The sequence below is a fragment of the Poecilia mexicana genome, unplaced genomic scaffold (assembly GCF_051168715.1).
Source record: "Poecilia mexicana isolate PSO_F unplaced genomic scaffold, ASM5116871v1 scaffold_2, whole genome shotgun sequence".
Lineage (NCBI taxonomy): Eukaryota > Metazoa > Chordata > Actinopteri > Cyprinodontiformes > Poeciliidae > Poecilia > Poecilia mexicana.
This window is the reverse complement of record NW_028263371.1, coordinates 43,595,607-43,617,377: the sequence shown is the minus strand read 5'-3', so window position 1 is coordinate 43,617,377 and position 21,771 is coordinate 43,595,607. Positions and strand designations below refer to the sequence as shown.

Sequence of the window (21,771 nt, the reverse complement as noted above, 5' to 3'; positions counted from 1 at the left end):
AAAACAATACTTAGATTTATATTCAGTTTAACTCTTCAGTTTTTAAAAACCCTGCAAATAAAATGTTTAATGTTTGGAACAAATGAAGATCAATGTGTCGTAACAAACAATCTGCATCTCCAGCAGGGAAGATACTTCTTCCCACACATGTCACTCGTTTAAAAATATTTCCTGCTGATTATTCAGTCTGCAGAGATGCAATATTCATTTTACTGCAGGAAGACAGTCGGTGCATAACAATGAGATTGGCTAATGAAATCGACCATCAAGCTGAAACGCATACATATTAAACTGGTGTCTCAATGTCATTTGGTTTTTGCATTGTTTGCTCTTTTTTTGCCTCATTTTTCCTTCCGTATTTTACATTAATTTATTTACATTGAAGAACAATGAGAGCCTTTTGTTGTTTGCATTTGTATTTGAATTAACTGTGTTGGTGAGAGAAGCCATTGCTAAATTATTACCATTTGCATAAACAATTAGAATTTTTATGAACATTTTCATCCAAACACATTACTTGTCTGATATAATTGATATAAATAAACCATTTGCCATAATAATGCCAAGCGATACATCAACTCTCCTGAGACATTTCTTCTGTATTTTAGATTGTTTACCCCTGGTTCAGAGATCATTTTTATCACCTGGAGCTTCGAGTGATACTAAGTCATTTAGTTGCTTCACACTAAGGATGCATTTGCAAAAGTCCTTAAAGTAAGAGAACGCAACATAAGTAAAAGAAAAAATGGATATTTAAAGCAATCTCATAGTCTTGTGAATTTTCACAAAGAGCTTAAAGGTTCTCATGGCGTTTGTTGTAGATTCCTACCACAGAACAAAACAAAAAAGGACTTATTTAACTATTATTAGCATTAAATTGTATTTTTAAAAGGAGCAAAATTATTTTAAAAAAATAGGGGAAAAATGTAATTCTTGTTCTAATTTATAAGTAAAAACAAAAAAAAAAATTCTTAGTTTCATGGAAATACAGGTATTTTAGTTTTTCTTACCTCATTTATCTACTTTGATCAAGTTTGTAGTTTAAATACAGAAAAAAAAAGAAATGTCACAACCTGGAGAACTCTATAAATATTGTTATATGACTGAGCCACAAATATTTAACCTGAACAGAGATCCTCTTACAATAAAAATTGAATTCAGTGGCTGTTAAAATTTGTATGTAGAGTTTATTAACAGGTGCTGGATTTCAGAAGGTCGTAGCTACTGGGGTACAGCGGTGGTAGCTCGATATTGTCGATGCACTCAAGTTGCCATTTTTCTTCCCTGAGAAAGACTCCATCTGCCGAAACCAGAATCTCAATGATTTCCTATGATTTTACAACTTAGCATTCACCTTGACACAACCTCTAAGTCTGAAAGAGTGCTGACAAAACAGATCCTCTCTGTACAGGGTGGCAGAAGCACTCTTTCAGCTAAGCTGCATTTCTTATCACTAACAACAATAATATTTTTTACAAGCACTAACGGTATTCAAGTGTTAGAAAGAAAATCTTTGAGTTCAGTTTGTTTGTGGAATTATATTTAACGTTTTGTTTTTTGTTTTTTTACTTATTCATCAGCAAGCTCAAAGAAGAGTTTCACTTTGATACAATTTCTTCCAGAGCATAGAGAAACGAGCCAATTATGTAGCAGATACTCAGTCATAGAAGTCATAAAAATACCCCAACTTTGAATTCCTTTAAATTTACTTTCCCTAGCACAAATCAGCTTTTATACTTATATTTTCAATAAGGGCAAAGGGAAGGCTTAATGTTAATCTCCTTTTTCCATTCTAAATCCAGTTTTGGCATACATTTGGGAGTTTGGTACAGTTGAAACACCCAGTTTTGTCTAAATTCTACCCGTCTGACGCACAATATCATCTTCAGCTGAGAGCAAATTGGTTGTAATATTCAGGAACAACACAGGAAACCGCCAGGGCTCGGGTCAATCACAAACAGAAAGCTGCTCGGGCAACAGTCTCCCTGTTCTCAGAGAAGTCAGTATAGCATCAATATAGACTGAAAGCACACCAACTTCAAAAGAAAAAAAAAAGCATTCTTAATTCATTCCTAATGTAGAAAAGCAGAAGGTAATATAAAACTTCTGTCTTAAACCCTTGCAGAAAGGGTTTAACTTCTACTACATTCAGATGAAAGGAAAAATGTTGGCTTTAGAGAATGATGGGATTCCTGTGGAGACGACCATTTTGCCTTTGACATTTTGATTAATCCCATCTGCAGCACTGCAGATCACCTGCATCTTAGCAGGACATAAAGAGCCACGTTATTTCCTCTATCTTTGGTTAGTCGCAGTGAACAGGTCATCAGTGTCATGACAGTTCAAGATGTCTTAATGTGTTGCACGTATTTTGTGGTTCAGAAATCTTGGTATTCTGGAGGAGAGGTAGCAATATTTCATGCTTCAGGCAGATGATTTTCAATTGTCTTCTTACTCATTCCTATGAGATATTTGGTCATAAAACCCATAAAACCCATGGATGATTAACTGCTTTTAAAAAGGCAGAAAATAACTTGTAATTCACCTCACAGTGCTGTAATAAAAAAAACAAAAAAAATCTGATGGAGTAGGTATGCTGCTACTTAAACACCGTGGATCTGTTACACCCACTCACTGTGTCTTGAGGCAGCAATTACATTTTTAATAGCATCTAAGATACATTTGTATAAAAATGAAGGGAAGTCACCCAAATTAAATTTTAAAACAAAGCCAAACAATGGCTCCAACCTCATAAATTACTCCTGTTGGCTCACAGTAATTTATCTTCAAATACCCTGTGGTCAGAAAAGTTTTCCTTCCCATCCTCAAGAGACTTAATATGCTCTGAAGGTTTAACACTAATTCAAAGAAAGATGTGAATTAATTAGATGCACAAAAATGAGAGCAACGTGTAATGCAGCACAAACTAATTTCATAAAGGAGGACTTTTTGAGTCTTAACCTAATTGGAATTTTTAATCCTATACAGAAATTAGAGTTTAAAATTAGATGTTCAGCACAGTGAAGCATTTCTATTCAGCTATTACATTCTGCAATTTAACAAAGCAGATAAGTTTTTTCCCCGACACTAAATGATAAGAAGCACTTGACAGAATAAAACAGTAGAAAGGGATTGTGAGCTCCCAATGTATCCAAACACTTACTGTATAAGACAGTACTTGAGTTTTATGGCATTGCTGCCGTCGACCTGAAAACATTAGCATACAGACACACTTACTAAAAGAGTACTGCATCATTGGTTATCTGGGACAGCTTCGTGAAAATGTTGTCACACAGAAATGTCATGTGGACTATTAGTGAAGACTGTATTATCGCAATTACATCTATTAATGTTATTAGGGTTGCCAGAAAAACATGAGAAATTTACATTCACTAAGATTGCTAGGGCTGGGAAATTAATTGATAATATATATATGACAATAGAAATAGTGATAATATCGATAGAAAAAATATGTCAAATAGAATATTCAATAATTTCACTTAACTCCGTTCCAGAACTGCACAGCATTCTGGGAGATGTAGGCAGAGGAAAGGCTTAGTCGCTCAACCTCTTCTACAGAAAGAAACCTCTTCTAACCTTTTCTAAGCCAGCTAAGAAAGATTGATGGGATCAGCTAACTCACTCGCTCTGTGGTTACCTAGCGACAACCTGTTAAGTAACTTGCACATCACAGTTTCAGGTTTTTACCACTGTGCCACATAACTGCTTAGAATTAAATACTTACAAATGTTCGCCTCTCTAGTTTAGCAGTACTTGATATTTAAAAACAAACAAAAAAAACTAATCAATAATTATTTTTAATCGACTGATATGAAACTCTTACATCGTGATACGTTTTCCAGCCATGTCATCCAGCCCAAATAACTACTTCTTTAAACAATTTGGGAAAGTCCAGATGATGATGTCATGGCTTTGTTAACTTTTGATATATCAGTTTATAACATTTGAGTTAAATATAGAAAGACCTGTGGATGTATTTTTAGGTAAAATCACAAGCAAACAGATTTCTTGTGAGACATAATTGAAAGGAAACTAAATCGAAAGTGAAGAAACAGTTCACCTGTTTCTTCTTGTGGATTCTGCTCTGACTTCTCAAACCCCCAGTCAGAGGATTTTTCTCTCCACTCTTGCTGCATGCATGTTTAGCATGAGGGATTGCTTTAAAGTGGAATGACACAACGGAAGCAAGGTCAGCTGTTCCTACATTCACGACCAAGAGGAGTGAATGCTTCAAGTCAATGACTATGAAATCTGATAGGTTTCGCCAGATATAAAACTTTAAACTGCTTTGACTAATTAATTGAGCTCACTGTATTGTTTGATAACTAGGACCAATTGGAATGCTTGCATGATTGAAGTGAAATAGTTTTTGGAAAGTGCCTCGAGACAACATTTCTCTGTGCGCAATCTATGTACAGTTTGATACGTGCACATGTTGCAAAATTCTTTCCCTTTGGGGACAATAAAATTACCATTTGTTGTGAATTGGTCCTATATAAATAAAACTGTATTTAAATAAGTCCTGACAGCATCAAAGCATTGTAAATATTTTGAATTTTTCCAGACTTTTAAGAGTCAGGCAAGGGAATCGTGCAATTTATTTACAATAAACTGATTCTTCTGCTTTAATTATGCTAATGTGATTTCTTAGTTTTCCGTTTTTATTAAATTGCCAGAATTGCAAACATTTTTCCTCATGGTCATAATACGGCATGCCAAAATGTGAAGAAACAGATTAATTTAATGAAACTTGGAATAAAGCTGCAACATACCAAAATGATGAAAAAAATAAATAAAATTGAAGCGCTGTGAATACTTGCAAAATATGAGAGAGTACAACAGCCTACACAAACCAAAAGTAAAAGTCAACACTACAGCAGCCATCTGACCAAGAATTATATGCACTCAGTTTAGTCATCCTCAATTGGTCTAAAATCCTTAATAATAAAAAAAGCTCGGGCTAATGCCATCAAAAAGCCACTCACATTTTAAACATCGGCCCCATTAGCACAGCAGGTAGAGCTCCATCTCAAACGCATCAGTGGTTTAAATAAAGCCCGCAACATGCATCTCCAGGCGGAGATAAATTAAAACAGTGTCAAAGTGTAATCTCCCTGACATATTCCTAATAATCCACTTCCTGTGTGCTGCTCCCCTCCAGCTCACCCAATCATAAAGTGTCAACACTGACCTACAAAGCACAACTCCAGTCAAGCCTAACAGGTTTAAAAACATCAATCACAGCAGACAAAGAGGAGGACATCAAATTATGCAGCACTAACCTTCAGGGCTTGCATATAAAGACTATAGATTTATTTATGCCTGTGTGTTAAGAGCTTTTTGTCCTGTTCCTTACAGAAAGCAGGCTGCCAGATTGATGAACCTGCAGCTCAGCAGGAGAGCAGCATCTCTGATTAATGAGTGCAAACTTGCAGAGAGGATAAGAACAGAAGTGACAGGGTGAAAATGAGTGAAACACAATTTATTAGCAGACCCACTTTTTTCCTCGAGCCTTCTATAAAGTCTAAAAAAAATAGTTGGGTATGAAAATACTATGTTCTCTTGTTCAACAAGAGGATGCAATAGCTGAAAAAAAAAACAAGTTGATTTTGACTCAAGACACTAAGAAAAACAAAGACAAATGTTCGATAATGTGCATACATGTTTGTTTCTATATGTATGTATAGAATTTAAACACTCGTTTTAATTTAGGATAAAACATGTTTTATTTAATCTATATGCAGTACTGCCACAGAGAATCAAACAACCTAAGGGTTGCTAGAAGAAAGGAATGAACTACAGAGCTTAAAGCAAAACTTTAATATCAATTTCCTTTTGTTCCACAAGACTCATATAAGGGAGGGAATGACAACACTGCATCTGCAGTGGACAAGGACGTGTGCGCTGAATAAATATGAGGCAAATGCAGTGACCTTCTACCTGTGTGTTGATTTACTGGCAGCTACCAGATGCATGCATAACACATCAAGGCTGTGTGCTCTGATTTACCCAGCAGCCCTGGCTACTGAAGCCATTTAAAAAGATGAACTTTAAAGCAACTAATGCCAGCTGCCATTTCAGTGAGGCTGCAAATGTGCTGATGCCGTAGGTACACACACACACACACACACAGACACATGCGCTCATTACTCCCCATCAGCTAGATCTCCAGACACATATCAGCTCTGATGTGCAGCAAATAAAAGATGACAAACAACGCAGCGTAAGTGATATCTGAGATCTGAGCTGTGCAGATTCTATTTACAGGATTATTTTCAAGAAGACTTGTATATTATTGTGCTTTAACTCGCCCTTAAAAAAAAGGTAAACATGTATTTTATCTAATTATGGTTCAACCTTACGAGCGAATTTATGAACACATATTGGCTCTACAACAAGTTAAGAGGATTTTTGAGGCATTAATTTGCACGCACTGTTAAATAATCTAAACAAAATAATGAAAAATAAGACGGCAGTTAATTGAGGTAGTGCAAACTTTCCGTGAACTCAGAGATAACGTGAAGATACACTTGAGATGATTCCAACTAAACACCAAGTTTTACACCATTGATAAATCATTTATACCAAAAAAACAGACAAACATGAAGTTACAATCTTAAGGCATGTGGCTGTTAGATAAATTTCCATAATTACATTGGTAACTGCGACCAAAAGTGGCATAAAAAAAAAAATCTACCGTCTAAGGATAAAACCATAAAAATTAGACAAATGTGCTGGAGGAGGCCTCATGTCAATGAAGCAATGATATCACTTACATGAAATAACAAGTAAGCAGTGTATGAATGAATATGCACTGCATGTGTGTATGTGTTTGTTGGCAATTGTTACTGTAAAAATATGTTAACAGTATGAAGGGAACGTTTGCTAAGCAGAGTATCGGGAAAGTACATATTTGAGATAACCTTCTAATACTTTCTTCACATTAAAAGGTTTTCATATAGTTCCTTAGGAATTGATGGAATCACAACATGTTGAATATCCTTCCATAATCTCCTCACAATAGTTCCATGAAATTTTATACCATTTATTCTGACAGTACTGTTGTAACAGAGTCAGACTTGTAGAACAATGCTCACGCACACACCTTTTCAAGCTGTGCCCACAAGTTTTATATTGTACAGAGATCAGGGCTTTAAGATGAACAATCCAAACTACAGACTTTGTTGTCCTTAAATGATTTTATAATAATTTGATGGTATGTGCAGGATAAATGTCAATTTGGAAAACCATTTACATCAAAACTTTTAATGTCCCGCCAGATATCTGTAGATATTTCATTGATATTTCGTGATGATCTACTTTGTGTCCCAGCCACTCCCTCCATAACATGAAGCTGCTGCCACTGTGTATTAAAGATGAACACATTTCACACCAAACACATCAAGATATCAAACTTTTCCTCTTCCTGATTGGAGCCATGGCTGATGTTTCCTGTGGTGCTTAAACTTGCATGTAATTGAAAATTGATGTGGTGCCCTTTTTATGTCTGAAATACACACAGACTCAGAATCAGACAGGTAAAGGTCCACAATTTTCTTGCAAATATTTTTTGCACTTTTTAAATTTTCCCTTGACATCACACAAGGTAAGCAGTGTGTCTGATGTGTTGCCTTAATGGATTCACAGATTTGCTAATTAACTCAAAAGTTGTGAATTTATCAAAAGCTTCCGTCTTCTGGGATTTCACTAATGACTTAGTGACAGGATAATCTTTAACTTCTGTATTTGTAAAAGTCAGTCATATCTAAAAATAAAAATAAAAAAAATCCGCCATTAAGCAAAATAAATAAAATAATTAGTAAACCTAACACACTATTTGTTCATTCAGTCCCTTTAAACCCATGTAAGAACCTCAAAATAATCTGACTTCATACTAATAATATGGGTATATCCAGAAATAATCATACAAATAATACATAAAAGCTCTATCTACACAGATGCTCTAAGTAACTTTTAAAATACAAACGTGGACATGTTTCCGTTCGTCTTTTCTAGGACTTCAAAGTAAAGTAAATTTAAAAATGTCTTCCGTCAGTTGAAAGTAACTGCTGTTTGGATCAGCTCACACCGGTGTCGTATTTAAATAATGACTAAAGCCAGCAGTTACATGAGGTAAGAATTTTGTATCCAAGTGCCCATTTCCACATGACAACAGCTGTATTCTAAACAAAGTTTAGCGCAACACGACGCTTTATATTAGTAATTACAACTTTTTAATTTTGAAATTGTCGTGTTAAACTTTAGCTGCGCTACAAAAATGAGGTAACTGCAGAGAAGGATGCTTTTTGGTCTAATGAGTTCAGAGAGCATTAGCTGCTCGCCTTGGCGACAGACTGTACGTTTGTCACAATACAGAGATAGTAAGAACACGAGAGCCCCAATTACAGGGCAACACGCCAAAATAAATAAATAATCCCCGCATTTCTTAAAAATGGAAAAACGCACACTTACTTTCCAGTTTTGAATCTCTTTTGAGGATTCGCTGATAAAACGGGTGCTGGTTATTAACTGGGTCCGATTGAAGAGTGTTGTTCTGTTACCGCAGATTGAAAAGACTCCGATCTGAGCGAGTGAAGCGAAGTGACGTCAGAAAAGGTTGTTTTATTTATTTTTTTACAGCGCGAACTTCTGATCCCAGATCTGTAGCACCACGAACAATCGGTCACCTTTGTATGGCATGCAGTTGTAGCTTTTAATTGAATCGCAGTGCACAGAGCTCTTCAACCTGCGGCTTTACATGTGGGTATTTGTGGCTTAAAGACTTGGCCAAAAATGCATTTCAAACTGAGGAATGTTTTAAAATAGACAGTACTCATGTAAATCAATACTCCATATTTTTGTTTTATTTAACAGCAGAAAAGTCCAAAAAAAAAAAAAATCTAAGAAATTACTAAAGCAGGTAGAAATGTATTTGGTAATACATTTTGGTAAATGTATTTGGTAAAAAGGTTACTTTTTACCAAAATACAAAAAATGTAACCTGTTTTTTTTTTTCTTTGTTACTTTAAGCGTAACACTTAACTTTATGTGATGACACTTTATGTCATCACAGCTGACATAAACTTTCTTAAACTTTATGTCAGCTGTGATGATGTCATCATAGATCATTTTTGCTATGATCTATGATGATCATAGCAAAAAAAAATGGCTCTTTGCTTTTCAAGGATTGTTGACCCCTGCTTTAAGTTTAAGACTAAACTGCAGATTTTTGTTTAGATATAGATTCAGTTTGTGTTGTGCTAGACAAGATATCTCTGTCTGTGTAGTACTTGAATTTCTTACAATTTTCTGTTGTTGTATATTAATAGGATAATCTGTTTTCAAATATTAGGACTCAGCAGTGAGCTGTCCAGTTTTGTGAGGCAGTTTTCTACTGTCCTGGGTGGACAGTGACCTGCACTTGGAATAATGAATTTTTTTGTATAATTTATTTTCCCCCATCAGAACAATCATCTTTGAAATATCTGAAATATTGGTTGTGGGTGAGAAGAAATCCTTCAGGTGACCCGACATATATTTGTAACTATTGAAAGAACCTGAAATAGCTTTGAAAATATTCTTTCAGTATCATATCATAAACTGCTTGCCTTACATCGGAAAACGAGAGGTTCCGCTATGGCTGTTATCAGCGGTGAAATAATTGCCAATGGGTTATTTAGACGGATGGCTGGGATGTTGTGGATTGACTAAATTATTATTGATAAAATTGAATGATTATTTCCATGTTTTAATATTATATTAAGCCCTACATCTGAAAAGGGTAACTATATTAAAAATAGAGTGGTTCTGAAGCCACTCCTTTGCTGTGTGCTTCGGGTCGTTGTTCTGCTGTTCTTGTCCTCACTCCAGTCTGACAAGAACACCCGGAATCAGGCTTTCGTACATTCTTGATGCTGCCACATCTTGATGCTGCCACCACCATGCTTCACTGTAGGGATGGCATTGGCCTGGTGATGAGTTGTCCCTGGTTTCCTCCAAACACAACTTCTAGAACCAAAGAAATCAATCATTGTTTCTCGTATAGTCCTTCCGGATACCTTTTGGTAAACCTCCAGACGGGCTGCCATCAGGCTTTTATTGCGTGGCTTTCTTCGGACTCCTGGAAGGTTCTCCTCTCTTTACAGAGAAATGATAGAGCTCTGACAAAGAGACCACTGGGTTCTTGTTCGCCTCCCTGATTTAAGGCCCTTCACCTTAAGGTTGAAGGGTCTTGAATCCTTGAATCACCAATGGCAACCATTCGGGGTTGCCTAAAAATTTGCTCAAATAAAACATTTCAGAAATAACAGAGTAATTGTGTGATGTATTTCATTAACAGCAAGTGAAAATTTAAGTTTATGATGTAAGAGTCTTCTAGAATTTATTGCTTACTGTTTTTCTTGTAGGATTCATGGCAAAATGATACAAAATACAGTTTCTTCATTGGTATTGTACCTTTCTTTATTGTAGCCATTCCTAAAATAAAAAAATAAAAAAAAAAGTTATTTTGATCATCGTTTGTAGATTTAAGCATTTATTTGCTTTTGAAATATCCTGTGTTTCATTCATTTTCCTCTCTCATGTGTTGTTACAGTGTTTGCATTCACAGAAACCACAACCTGCGCTGAGTTTATTATACACACAGAGAGGAAACGGCAGCTAAAACATTCCTCGACCATTAATTGTGAGGAATCAATAGTTTAAAAAGGTCAAAGCTGTTTCAGATCAAATTCTGTCTAGCATATTTGTAGTGGTACTAACAGTAAGTATGCTAAATTATTATACATATTAATGCAACACAATGTGCAGGTTCCCTCAAATGTACAATTAAATTGTGGTTATCTTTGACATGCATGCCCATGTCCATATTAATTAGTGTCAGTCACAGTGTCCCCACCTTCTTCTCCACGCAGATGTGCAAAAGGAAATTCATTTGCTGATATCTGAGGGAAAATAGGCCATCCTGGCTTTTGTGAGGAGACAACAGTCCCCTGTGTGGCAATAAAACATGGATGTCCCAGTTACAGTGAGAAAAGGCATCAGTGATGAAAGAGTATGTATGTATATATATTTAAGACAAAAGTAGATTCAGTTTGATTTTTTTTTTTCTTTTTTGTTGATGAACAACAACAAAAATATTTAATTCAAAAAATATTATGTTACGGTCAACACAATCATGACAAAACCTTCTGACTTCAAAGTTGTATAGACTGTCAGTGACCTCCTCCAACAGGAGGGTAGGCAACAAAAGATCATTTCTGCGAGTTTCGAGAGACAGGAGATATCCATGGTAAGGTTGAACCTTGGAGCAGTATTATCTGCATATTTATATGTTTTTCAAGTCCAAATTCAGCAAAGTCAGCCATCAGAAAATCTACTCATATCATCAATGGTTGGATATAAGATATTAAATGCACTTTTGTATGAATATCAAACTTACTGAGATGCACATGTAATGTTTATTGAAATATGATTCATTTCTTATATGCCCACTTTGGACTCCAAACAGATATTCACCACACATTAAGATCAAATTATATCCAAGACAAGACACACTTTCTTAAACTTAAGTCAGCTGTGATGATCATTTATCAACAGCATTTATCTACATCATGTATATTTCACCTTTAGACATGAATAAACAAGTAAATACGTGTTAGAATCACAATTAGAGTGATGCAATTCCCTTCTTCAAGAAGCATATTCAACATTAATGTGTTTGTGTCCCATCTGGTGGTCAAACATTGAAATTACCTGGCACACACACACACACACACACACACACACACACACACACACCCACGCGCACACACACACACACACACACACACGCACACACACACACACACGCACACACACACGCACACACACACACACACACACACAATGAATAAACAATAACAGAATTATTGATTCACTTCAGTCATTCACCACATGTTGAGAAAAACACAGAAAGAGGCTGTGGCCTAGATTTAGGGAGACATTTTTCAGAGGAGTGGATGAGAGACCTCATGGAAAGCTAAAATTAGATATTTCTTAAAAGCAATGATAACAAAATCACTTCAAACAGTCTTAGTTCTGTTTCATCTCCATTCAGGCAGAGATGTAAACAGAGCCACTGGCCTTCTAGAGAGAGTGTATTGTTTCTTGTTTCAGACGACCTAAATTTAGATCTGATAGGTTGTGTTTAAAGTTCAGTGTCCTAATTTATCCATTTCATTTCACCTTATATTTATCCGCCTAGTTAGGACCGTTTAGAAGTCAGTTAACAGTAGAAAAGTAAACAAAAACCAATGACATTATCATTTTAAAAGTGAGAGTAATTGATTTGACAAGTTGCACTTACAGTGCCAATGACGTTTATCGTTAGCAGCAGGCTGGGCGAGTGAGCAGAGTGGTAAAATCGGTAAGTTCACTGCTGTGGCAGTGAAACTTAGTTCCACAGCATATTTGAGTCACAAAGTCTCCGTAATAATTTCACAATCTACATTCCAGTCAGTTGTTTGGGAATAAAGCTAAAAATATATATTTTCTGTCATACCACCATTAATGTGTGGAGTTTATTCAAAGGGTCCAGAGCGCATGTCATCAGGATATGCCTCACCACACACAAAACAATCTAATTTTCCTCCGTAGTCCTGAGATCTTAGTTGTTGTTTTTTTTAAACTTTATCTTTATTGATTCTCGAGGAAGTATCATTTACATGACCTTAGGCCTCTACGTCACAAAGCTAACTTCAATATTTAAAATAAGGTGGACAAGTAGATCATTACATTATGACAGTCAAAACAAAAATGCAACTTTACTTCCCTGAGAAAGATTATTATGCAAGGAGTAAAAGAGAGTGTCAAAGAAGAAAAAAAGAAAAGAAAAAATTAAGTTATAAATGTAAAAAGCAAACCACCAAAAATAAGAATACCCCAGCGAAAAACATAGTATTAAATAATTATGAGAGTAGATTATCGAGGAGATTTCATCAAGTTTGGTCTCTAAAAGTGACATCAGATCTTTTAAGTTTTACAGTCTTACCCAACTCCGCCAGCACTGACAGAATTGTTCTGTCTTGTGATTGAGAGGCTATTATTTTTTTCCATTTTATATATGTTAAATGTTATGTCGATCCAGTCGTCTAAAGTTGGTTTGTCTTGCGATAACCATTTTCTTGTAATGTTTTTCTTACTTGCTTTTAATAAAATAGTCATCAGATATTTGTTTCTTTTTGAAGCTTCTTGAGGAATTATGCCAACATACATAAGGTTGATCTCCAAAGGAATGTTCTGCTTGAAAATATCTTGTAAGGCACTATTTATCTCTTTCCAGTAATCTTTTATAATTAGGCAGTCCCAGGAGACATAATGGTTTGCGTTTTGATTTCTACATTTTCTATAACATGTAGGAGAATTTCCATCATAGTGGCATTTCTGAGCAGGTGTGATAAAATCTTACCAGATTTTTCCATCCAAATTCTGCCATTGTAGAGATTTATTATATGTCCACTGGTATCTCCACATTATTGCCCATTCATCCTCTGTTATTGTTAAATTGCCCTCTCTTTCCCATCTTTCTTTGATATGTAGGGTTTTAATTTTTTTTGAGATCTAGATGTTAGTTTTTTAAGACAAATGACAATTTTGCTGATTGATAAATGTGTGCGTTGGAGCAGGGATGCATCTGAAAGTTGCCTGATTGTATCTCTTAAGGAAAAGTCTGGGATCCTGCTTTAGAGACTGTGCAAAGTAGAATTCAATCTTATGAAATATAAACAAAGAAAAAATCCTGAATAATGAATGACAAACTTAACAGAATTTGAAATCCAGAAATGTATACAGGCAAATAGTGATTGTCTTTATTCATTCACAGGTCAGATATTTACAATTTCCAATGATAAGATTGCATTTCACATGTGAGAAAAAACATGACTCACTTGTAGAAAAAAAAGAGAAAAGCCACACACAAAAAAGCATGCCATAACAACTAACAAAAAAATGGCACTCAAGTAGATGTAAATAATTTCCATGAAAATCCACAACAGATTTAAAGTCTGAAAGGTTCCCTCGATTTGTGAAGGAAATGAGAAATGCTTGTGAAGCCCAAACACCAGCCATGATCAAAAATCAAGCATAGTAATAAAAGGCTCTCATCCACCATTAGATCTCCCGACACTGTAAATAAAAAAAAAAACACAGAACATGCTTGAATTAATTAGATTCATAAACACTGAAAATGTCAGATTTTTTTTAAAACTCAGAATGGCTTAGCTTTCAAACCAAATAAAAACAGGGAACTGATATAAAAAAAAATAATTTAAGGATCAAATGTATTTGTATGTAATTAACACAAAGCAGGGAAGCAGCTCTGGCGATTCTGGTACAGGACTATTAAAAAAATTTGCCTTTTAGTTGCACCAACATTCACCTCGTATGCATGCATAAAAAAACCTGGCATCAGCTCATGGTTCAGCTTTGTTCCTGCTGTGATTTTGGTAGTTATATCCATCATTTAGAGTTTGTGACAAGTGGCTGAAAGAAAACTACACTGATTTATTTTAAGCTTAATATGTTCAACACACGTTAACAGATTTTGAACTATTTAAACCAGCATATCTGTAAGTTTTCAAAATAAATGGACAAGATTTGACTCGTTCTAAAAGACAAAACAAAAACAAACAAAAAAAAAAAAACAGTATGTAAATGTGCATCAGGTAACCCGGATGCTCTGACACAGCAGAGCCAGTGGCTGTGAGGGAGGACATAAAGGCAGTTTACCTACGGCAACTGCACTTTTATTTGATATTAGTATATCAATATATCTGTTTTGGTGGCGAAAATGACCCTTGTTGACTTCCTTTAGTTTTGTGTTGTAGAGATTTTGAATGTACTGATGTGCAAAGCCTTCTAAAAATAGATTAACAGGAAAAAAAACAGACATGAAGAGTTCATAAAATGTTGTTCCTTTTGTAGAAATGTTAATTCTGGGAAGACATAAAAGTAAGCTTATAACTGACAGAGAAATTGTAATCCAAAAAAAACCTAAGCATTTTGTTGTTTAGAAACATCTGATTCGAAGATCTGAGGTTAACACGAACCAATTTAAAGAATATGACTAAAATTAGTGCTGATCATTAAAAAAAAGCAGATAATTCTGTATGCCTGAGTGAGGAGGCTAGTAGGTTGGCACCAGTATTCTTCCAATGAGAACACATTGTTCTGGGTCCAAGTCAGTGACATGTTAATCCAAATTACTTAACCTGATTTTAGAGTGGACATATCGTTGCATAAAGCACACACCCAGTACTTCTGGATTAAAGGGAAAACGCTCTCTCAAGGAACAGTGTCAGTTTCCTCAGCCTCCACCAGGCAAGACTGGTCCGAATCCAGGACTCGGAACGGGGGGTGGTACTCGAATGCTGTGATCATAGTTGAACCGAAGCTGTGCTTCTGGTACAGAAACCAAATCACAGCAGAGACTCCCACAATGGCCACCACACTGAGAATGACCAGAGCCGAGACGGTCGCACTGGGTTCTGAGCGGGAGAAGAAACAATGCAGGAAAGGTCTCAGCTTAGAAGGCAAAGATCACAGAGGAATACACAGAGAAACAACAACACAAGGTTCAAAGGTTTACTTACTGGGTCTGGGCTTCTCCGCTTCTGAAACATCACAAAAAAAAAAAAAAAAGAAAAAGAAAGAAAGTGAGGTCAGACAATGAAACAATACATACTACAGCTTCAAAGCTCACATGCTGAGTGTGTATAATTACAGTAATTTGTAAAAGTATGTTCACCCTTTGATCTTTTTCCTGTTGCAATCAGTTAAGCTTTATCTACTTCATTTGGACTTCAGGTGATAGACCACAACAAGGTAGCACAATTTTTTCTAAAAAATAAAAGTTGTAAAAAAAAATAAATAAATAAATTAAAAAAAAACTTTTTTGCATAAAGAAATTGAAACAGTAAAGAAAGAAATTGAAATAAAATGTTATCTTTGTGATATAGAGTTTGGTTGAGACCAGACTAACTTTTTGGCCTACATCAGCTTCCACATGTGACCTACATGGCTTGTTGCAAACTGATTTTTTTTTTACCAACAATCATTTACCAACACAACAATTAACATGTTTTCTTGATATAATAGAAAATGTGAAAGACTTTTACAATTTCTTTCCCTTCACAATTATAAAAGGGTTTATGTAGAAAAATCCACTTTGTGACAAAATGGGGAACAAATACTGTTCAGTAACTGTAAAAACATCTTCAGGACAAAGGCAGAAACATTCACAGATGTAAAATATTTTATTTTATTTTAGTTTCACAGAAAATCGACTCACTCTGAGGTGTTTCACAGACCACTCCGTTCTCCACGTCATCCTGGCAGCTCACGTTTTCCCACCTTCCTGAGACGCTGTGCAGAGCCACACAGATATCCCCCTGTGGGATGTCGGGAGAAAAAGGGCTGTACTCCCAGTTGGTGAAGGTTACAGACCTGTTGTTTGACCACTTCATGGTATCATCTGAAAAGATACAACAGTCAGCACTTGTCGTTTCTGTCATTTTTGGGAGTTGTTTTTTGTGTGTGTTATTTTCTAAAAGTTTCATTTGGAAATGGGAGAAAATGCATTTCGGTAGGCCTGGTTGTAATGCGTCGCCTGCTGCGTGTCTCGGAATATCTTAAAAGCAAAAACAAGGATTTCCTGGTATTTTTTATTATTATTTTTTTTTAACAAAGCAGTTCTGTTGGATCAAATATTGTCCAACACCAAAGATAAACTCTAAACAAGTCTTGGCTTGGCTACTTTTGAATAACATAAAACCCCCCACACCAACCAGCGTCTTTACATGATCCATACCATCTGTGTCGTACTTCATTCCCAGCCAAATGTTGACACTGCCACCTTTCCACACTTCAGGACTATAACTCATGACAAAATCATTTTCTTCGGCACTGTGGATCGTCAAAAGGCCTACAAAAAAAAAAAAAAAAAATGGTGGCATCACAATCACAGACATTAATAGAATATATCACATTTTCTTGGTGATAAACAGTGAAATAATTGATATTATCAGAATTACCAAATCCTGTGCAGTGAGAACGTGCTGCTTCAAATGTGTAGCTTTTAATTTGGTCTTCTTCTCCATGGACAAAATGGTAACATCTGTCTCCAAAGGGAACCCAAGTGCGTCCATCAGCTGGGCATTCTGAAAAACAAAAACAAACAAAAAAAAACCTATTGCTTCAGTTGATTAAATTTGAAATGGGTTTTCCACTTGAATACCAAGTCTTAAGAGTTCAAACAAACTGGGGAAGCAAGAACAAAGTCATCCTCATGGTGAAACATGGTAATAGCAGCATCATGTTTTTTTTGTTGTTTTTTTCAGCAAGGATAGAAAAGGGTTTATGAGCAGATTCAGGGAGCTACAGTTAAGCCATAGATGTTTCACACCACTCACATTTCATCTGACTGGAAGTAATATGAAAACTTTGGATTGACTTAAAGTTCTGTCTTGAAAGTACAAGAAGAGTTTGATTGATGTAATACCAATAAAGGTTTTTTTTATTGACTATATATAAGTTAGAAATTATTTTGTATTGCCAAATTTGTTCAAATGCAAATTTGTTCAAATGTACAAATAGAGATAAAAAATAGCTCTTGTGTAATTTAGGGTTAAGGATGTAATATGTAAAAAAAAAAAAAAAACAAGAACAAAACATATTTGACACAAGAGTGAAGAGATTCAGCTATTATCAGAGAAAAGACAAGAAACACACATCCAGGGCTACAAAGGAATAGTTAGATCAAGGTATAATTATTTTTAGAATGGCCTAGTCAAATTCCAAATCTACAACTAACTGCATAAATGTGTCAACACTCAAATACATTCTATGCACTACTTTCTCCTCGCCAATCATACAGCTGACAAATATTTCAAATTGCAATAGTCACTGCAATATTAATGTTTGAATGCAATACTTAGTAGGATATCATAATTCAAGTGGTATGCCCATCATATTTTTCCCTAAAAAAAAAAAAGAGTCAGGTAGATGTAAGTTAATCAACCAGTGTAATCACTGTAACATTCAGCAGCTTTGTGTTCTTATATCATGTAGCTTAAGTCTATCACATAAACTTTGAATACAAACTACTTTTGTAAGACACAGTAGTTAACTCAGTGAGCTGCCAATGCACTTGATGAAATAGTGATCACCTAGGGGGTGAGCGCCTCTACAGAGGCGGAAATTTTGGTGGTTCACTGGTCTAAAGCATGTAGGTGGATGCTAACGCAATGCTCAAGAGTAAAGACATCTGCAGTAAACTCAAAAAAGCAACTGTGGCTGCCCATCAGTCTGCGAAAGGTTGTAGGTGGAAGTGTCAAACCTTCTAGACAGCTGCCAATCTTCTCATGGGTGGACATTACTGCAAGTTCACCATGAAGTCAGACTGGCAATGAACAGAAAACTGGAAAAATCCCAGGACTTGCTTCTCAGGCGCAACAGAGTTCAACTTGTTAATTATTAAAATATGTGACAGCAAAACTGTGTCAAAAAACAAAATAACCCAACAAACTTTTGCATAACTTTTCTAAAAGGTCACCAGAAAATAAAATACTCTCCGTCATGTTCTGTACGGCCATGTACAGAACATGGCATTGCAGCTTAAGATTACAAAGCTGGACCCTGAAACAAAAGTAAACAGACATCCACATAAATTTATTTTGGACAACAGAAGGAGAAAGGTTTTCCACATCACACAGCTCCATTGTTACAAGAAATAGCATGTAGGTGTGTTTAACTATAAACGTCATACAAACTGTGAACCCTAGAAGTCATTGAGTGAATACCGTGTTTTTTACTGGTATATTAGCTAACTTCATGTTGTATGACAAATAATAAACTGGCCATCAGAAATGGTTAGACGTGTTTCTGTGCGACTGTGTGCACTGTGGACTTTGGGGACAAAGGGAGAGAAAAGAACTTTAGTTGTTCAGTTATTTATTTAGGGCGATTTTCACAAAGCAGAGACGAGAGAGGTCAGGAGAATTATCAAGATGAAGGTGATGTTTGCGGCCTTAAACAATACGATGGAGCAATCCACAGGATTCAGCACCGAAAGTTTGGATGCGTGCTAGTTATGCATGCAACTATATGAAACCAACACTGCTTTTTACACAACAAATCTAAGTGAAGGGCCTTAAATAGGTAAAATAATCCACATTTCTCTGGTCTGAAATATGTGCTAAAGTTTTATTGAAACACATGAAAGGACATGTCAAAATGCCAGGCAACAAGCAACCATGTGCAAAATAAGTAAATAAATAAATGGCACAAGTGTTTGGAAATATATCTACACATCACTCCAGCACTGTTAAAGCTTCAAACAGGCTGCAGACATTTAATGCTTGAATAACCTTGAAACTGCTGCAAGAGTTGCTGTGATGACTGAGAAAAATTATACAAATACCAGGAATGCAGAAATGCAGGATATCAGGAGATCTCACAACTGTTTTGCAACTTTTCAGCCCTTGGCCTGGTTCCTGTATGTAAAAAGGAAGTTGCAGAGAGAAGGACACCCTATACAACACTAGTTTCCTTAAAAGTGCCCTGATTGTAGTGTTAGACTAAAAATATTTTTTTTGTGGAAGACATCTAGTATAGATGAGTCACATTCACGCCTTTTCCATTATTATTACTATTATTAATTATTATTATTATTTATCCAAGAAGTCCTTTTTAGGATCAGAATCTATAAAAGTGTAGACCTGGTCAAGACAACAGCCACAAAAATCAGAACTAAACAAAATCCAAAAGATGCAACACTCCTTTATCACTGCATTTTTTAAATGATACTATTTTGCCAATATATATAAAAAAGTCCTTAGATAGAACAATGAAAAGAAAATTGGAGGTTCCTTGAAACCCCATGAACATTTGCAATATGAGCTCTACAAATCAGGCCTGTAGCAGTTCATAGCTTACATAACCTTTTAAGTTAAACTCTACACCTGCCTCCGTCAATTATTCAATATTAACCAGAAGAATTAATCAAAGTTCACAATAGTTATGGGTTGTATCTTTCTTTTTCACTTATTTGAATTAAAGAGATAGAAAAACACCCTAACATTTTTTCCACAAGCATATTTATAGGAAGCTGCCAACTTGAGTCGTCAGTTTCAGTTTGTGACTATTGTTCCCCTTTCCAGTCCTTGTGCCATAAATATAAAAACGGTTATCGTATCACAGTTTTGACTTCGTCTTTGAAGATATACTTTTAAAGAAATGGTTCAGATTAGTTTAGTGTAGCTCCAGCGCGTTTCGCAACACGACATAGACAACACTCTGCGTCCTGAATACGTGCGGGGTCACGTTTAGGGAAAACAACAATGTCAACATTTAGGAAAGTTGGAGAGCGAACAGTATATTTACATATTTGTTTCAGTCGGTAGGATTAAAGCGTCCTATCTACTGAAACCCCCCTCCAGAACGCAACAAAGTTTAACACCCTTTTAAAAAAAAACAGGCCTAGTGTCGGTTTGAATATTCGGAAGGAAACAGCGTCTTTCAGCAACAGTGGCGTTTACTGCGATTTTACCCTCTCACCTCCAGCTGAAACCGTCCTCAAGCGAACACACAGAGCGAAAGCCAAGCAGCTGAGAAACAGCGACTGGGGACGACGCTCACTTTTCTTCCGTGGCTCCATGACAGCTCCACAAGCCCTGCACCAGCAGCACCTCCCGAGTTTCCCCCGACTGTTGTTCTCGCGTCGTCAACAACGTGAGCTGAAATCCCACCCACGACCCACCTCCACGCGGCACAGGCGGTCCGCGAAAACGGCCTCAGCGCCTCACAATACACCACACGCATTTATTTCTACGGCACATTTCCAAAAATGTTTAATCTGTGCTGATGTGCAATATTTAGTGTCGAACGTGTAAACAGAACTTGAAGAAGCATTTTCTGATTTCTAACATTTGGGCTAAGTAACTAAGTAAAATATATGTGCAAAAATTGTGAAAAAATTTAATTATTGTTATAAAAAAAAAATAAAAATCAACAACGTTCCAGAATAAGATTTGTGCAGATACACAGCGATTTTGCACAGTTCAATCTGTAGATGGCGCTGCAGGCACAGCGATCAACATAAGTTAACCACTTTAAAAGTGTGTTTTCTAAATTCAGGCTGAAAATGATTTGCATTAGGGAGTTATTGTTTAATAGCCTGCATCTCGAAAGTTGTTTACAATCTACCACAGCATAATTACGTTCGAATAAAAGCTAAAATAAACACAAAGGCCTTGTTCATATACAGTCAAAAACTTTATTGCATCTTGTCACGTTTTAGCCATGCATAATCTGCTACTTGCTGTTGTCTATCTCCTCATAAAAAATATTCATACCCCATCCAGAGACCTGAATTACAGAATTAATCATTGTCCAAAATAAAGTCAGATTATTCATGTGGCGTTATTGTGCCCATTTAAATCTAATTTATCGGATGGTACTGTTACAGTGCTGGGTAAATGAAGGGCCTTAGAGGTAACTTAGACTTTATAAGGTATGTCTGCTGCCTTCATATTGAGTGTATAATGGAGGCATGGAAGCTTGCTATTAAGTGGGGAAAAAAAGAGGTTTCAACTTCACTGCTTGTCGGCGCATGTGGCACAAACACAGACAGCTGGAGCGTGAGTTTTGCTCCTCGTCTGGAGCTTGTGGCTTCCCGTAGGGTGGCACAACACTCTGCGGGCTACTGTGGGGGGA

The 21,771-nt window shown here is 36.1% G+C and overlaps 2 protein-coding genes across 5 annotated transcripts in view; both read right to left on the bottom strand.

Annotated features, from left to right (window-relative positions):
- baz2bb (bromodomain adjacent to zinc finger domain, 2Bb) overlaps positions 1-8,903 on the bottom strand; it is a 32,359-nt gene extending 23,456 nt beyond the window's left edge. Inside the window, exon 1 of the mRNA XM_014976257.2 lies at positions 8,494-8,903. The gene's annotated coding sequence lies outside the window, so the exon portion shown is untranslated. The remainder of the gene's footprint in view (positions 1-8,493) is intronic.
- Positions 8,904-13,846: 4,943 nt separating this feature from the next.
- Positions 13,847-20,795, bottom strand: cd302 (CD302 molecule). Of its 4 annotated transcripts, none has more exons than XR_015761594.1 (7): positions 20,614-20,795; positions 17,091-17,216; positions 16,868-16,981; positions 16,349-16,531; positions 15,651-15,671; positions 15,270-15,545; positions 13,847-14,184 (listed from the first exon to the last, which is right to left on the bottom strand). XR_015761594.1 is itself a non-coding variant. In XM_088001336.1 (7 exons), exons 1-6 carry the CDS (start codon positions 20,711-20,713, stop codon positions 15,343-15,345), a joined length of 747 nt encoding a protein of 248 aa, XP_087857462.1. In that variant the 5' UTR covers positions 20,714-20,795; the 3' UTR covers positions 13,847-14,184; positions 15,310-15,342. The 4 variants fall into 4 exon arrangements, 3 of the variants coding, with proteins under 3 accessions (XP_087857462.1, XP_014831722.1, XP_087857465.1); XM_088001336.1 differs by having other exon boundaries at positions 15,310-15,545; XM_014976236.2 differs by having other exon boundaries at positions 13,847-15,545.
- Positions 20,796-21,771: the final 976 nt, after the last annotated feature.

Excerpts from the sequence above, each read along its gene's own strand:
- cd302 (XM_014976236.2), bottom strand. The coding sequence starts at position 20,713 with ATGGAGCCACGGAAGAAAAGTGAGCGTCGTCCCCAGTCGCTGTTTCTC. Across the intron at positions 15,672-16,348 it reads GGTCTGTGAAACACCTCAGA|AAGCGGAGAAGCCCAGACCC; the intron begins GTGAGTCGATTT and ends GTGATGTTTCAG. Across the intron at positions 15,546-15,650 it reads AGCGGAGAAGCCCAGACCCA|AACCCAGTGCGACCGTCTCG; the intron begins GTAAGTAAACCT and ends TCTCCCGCTCAG.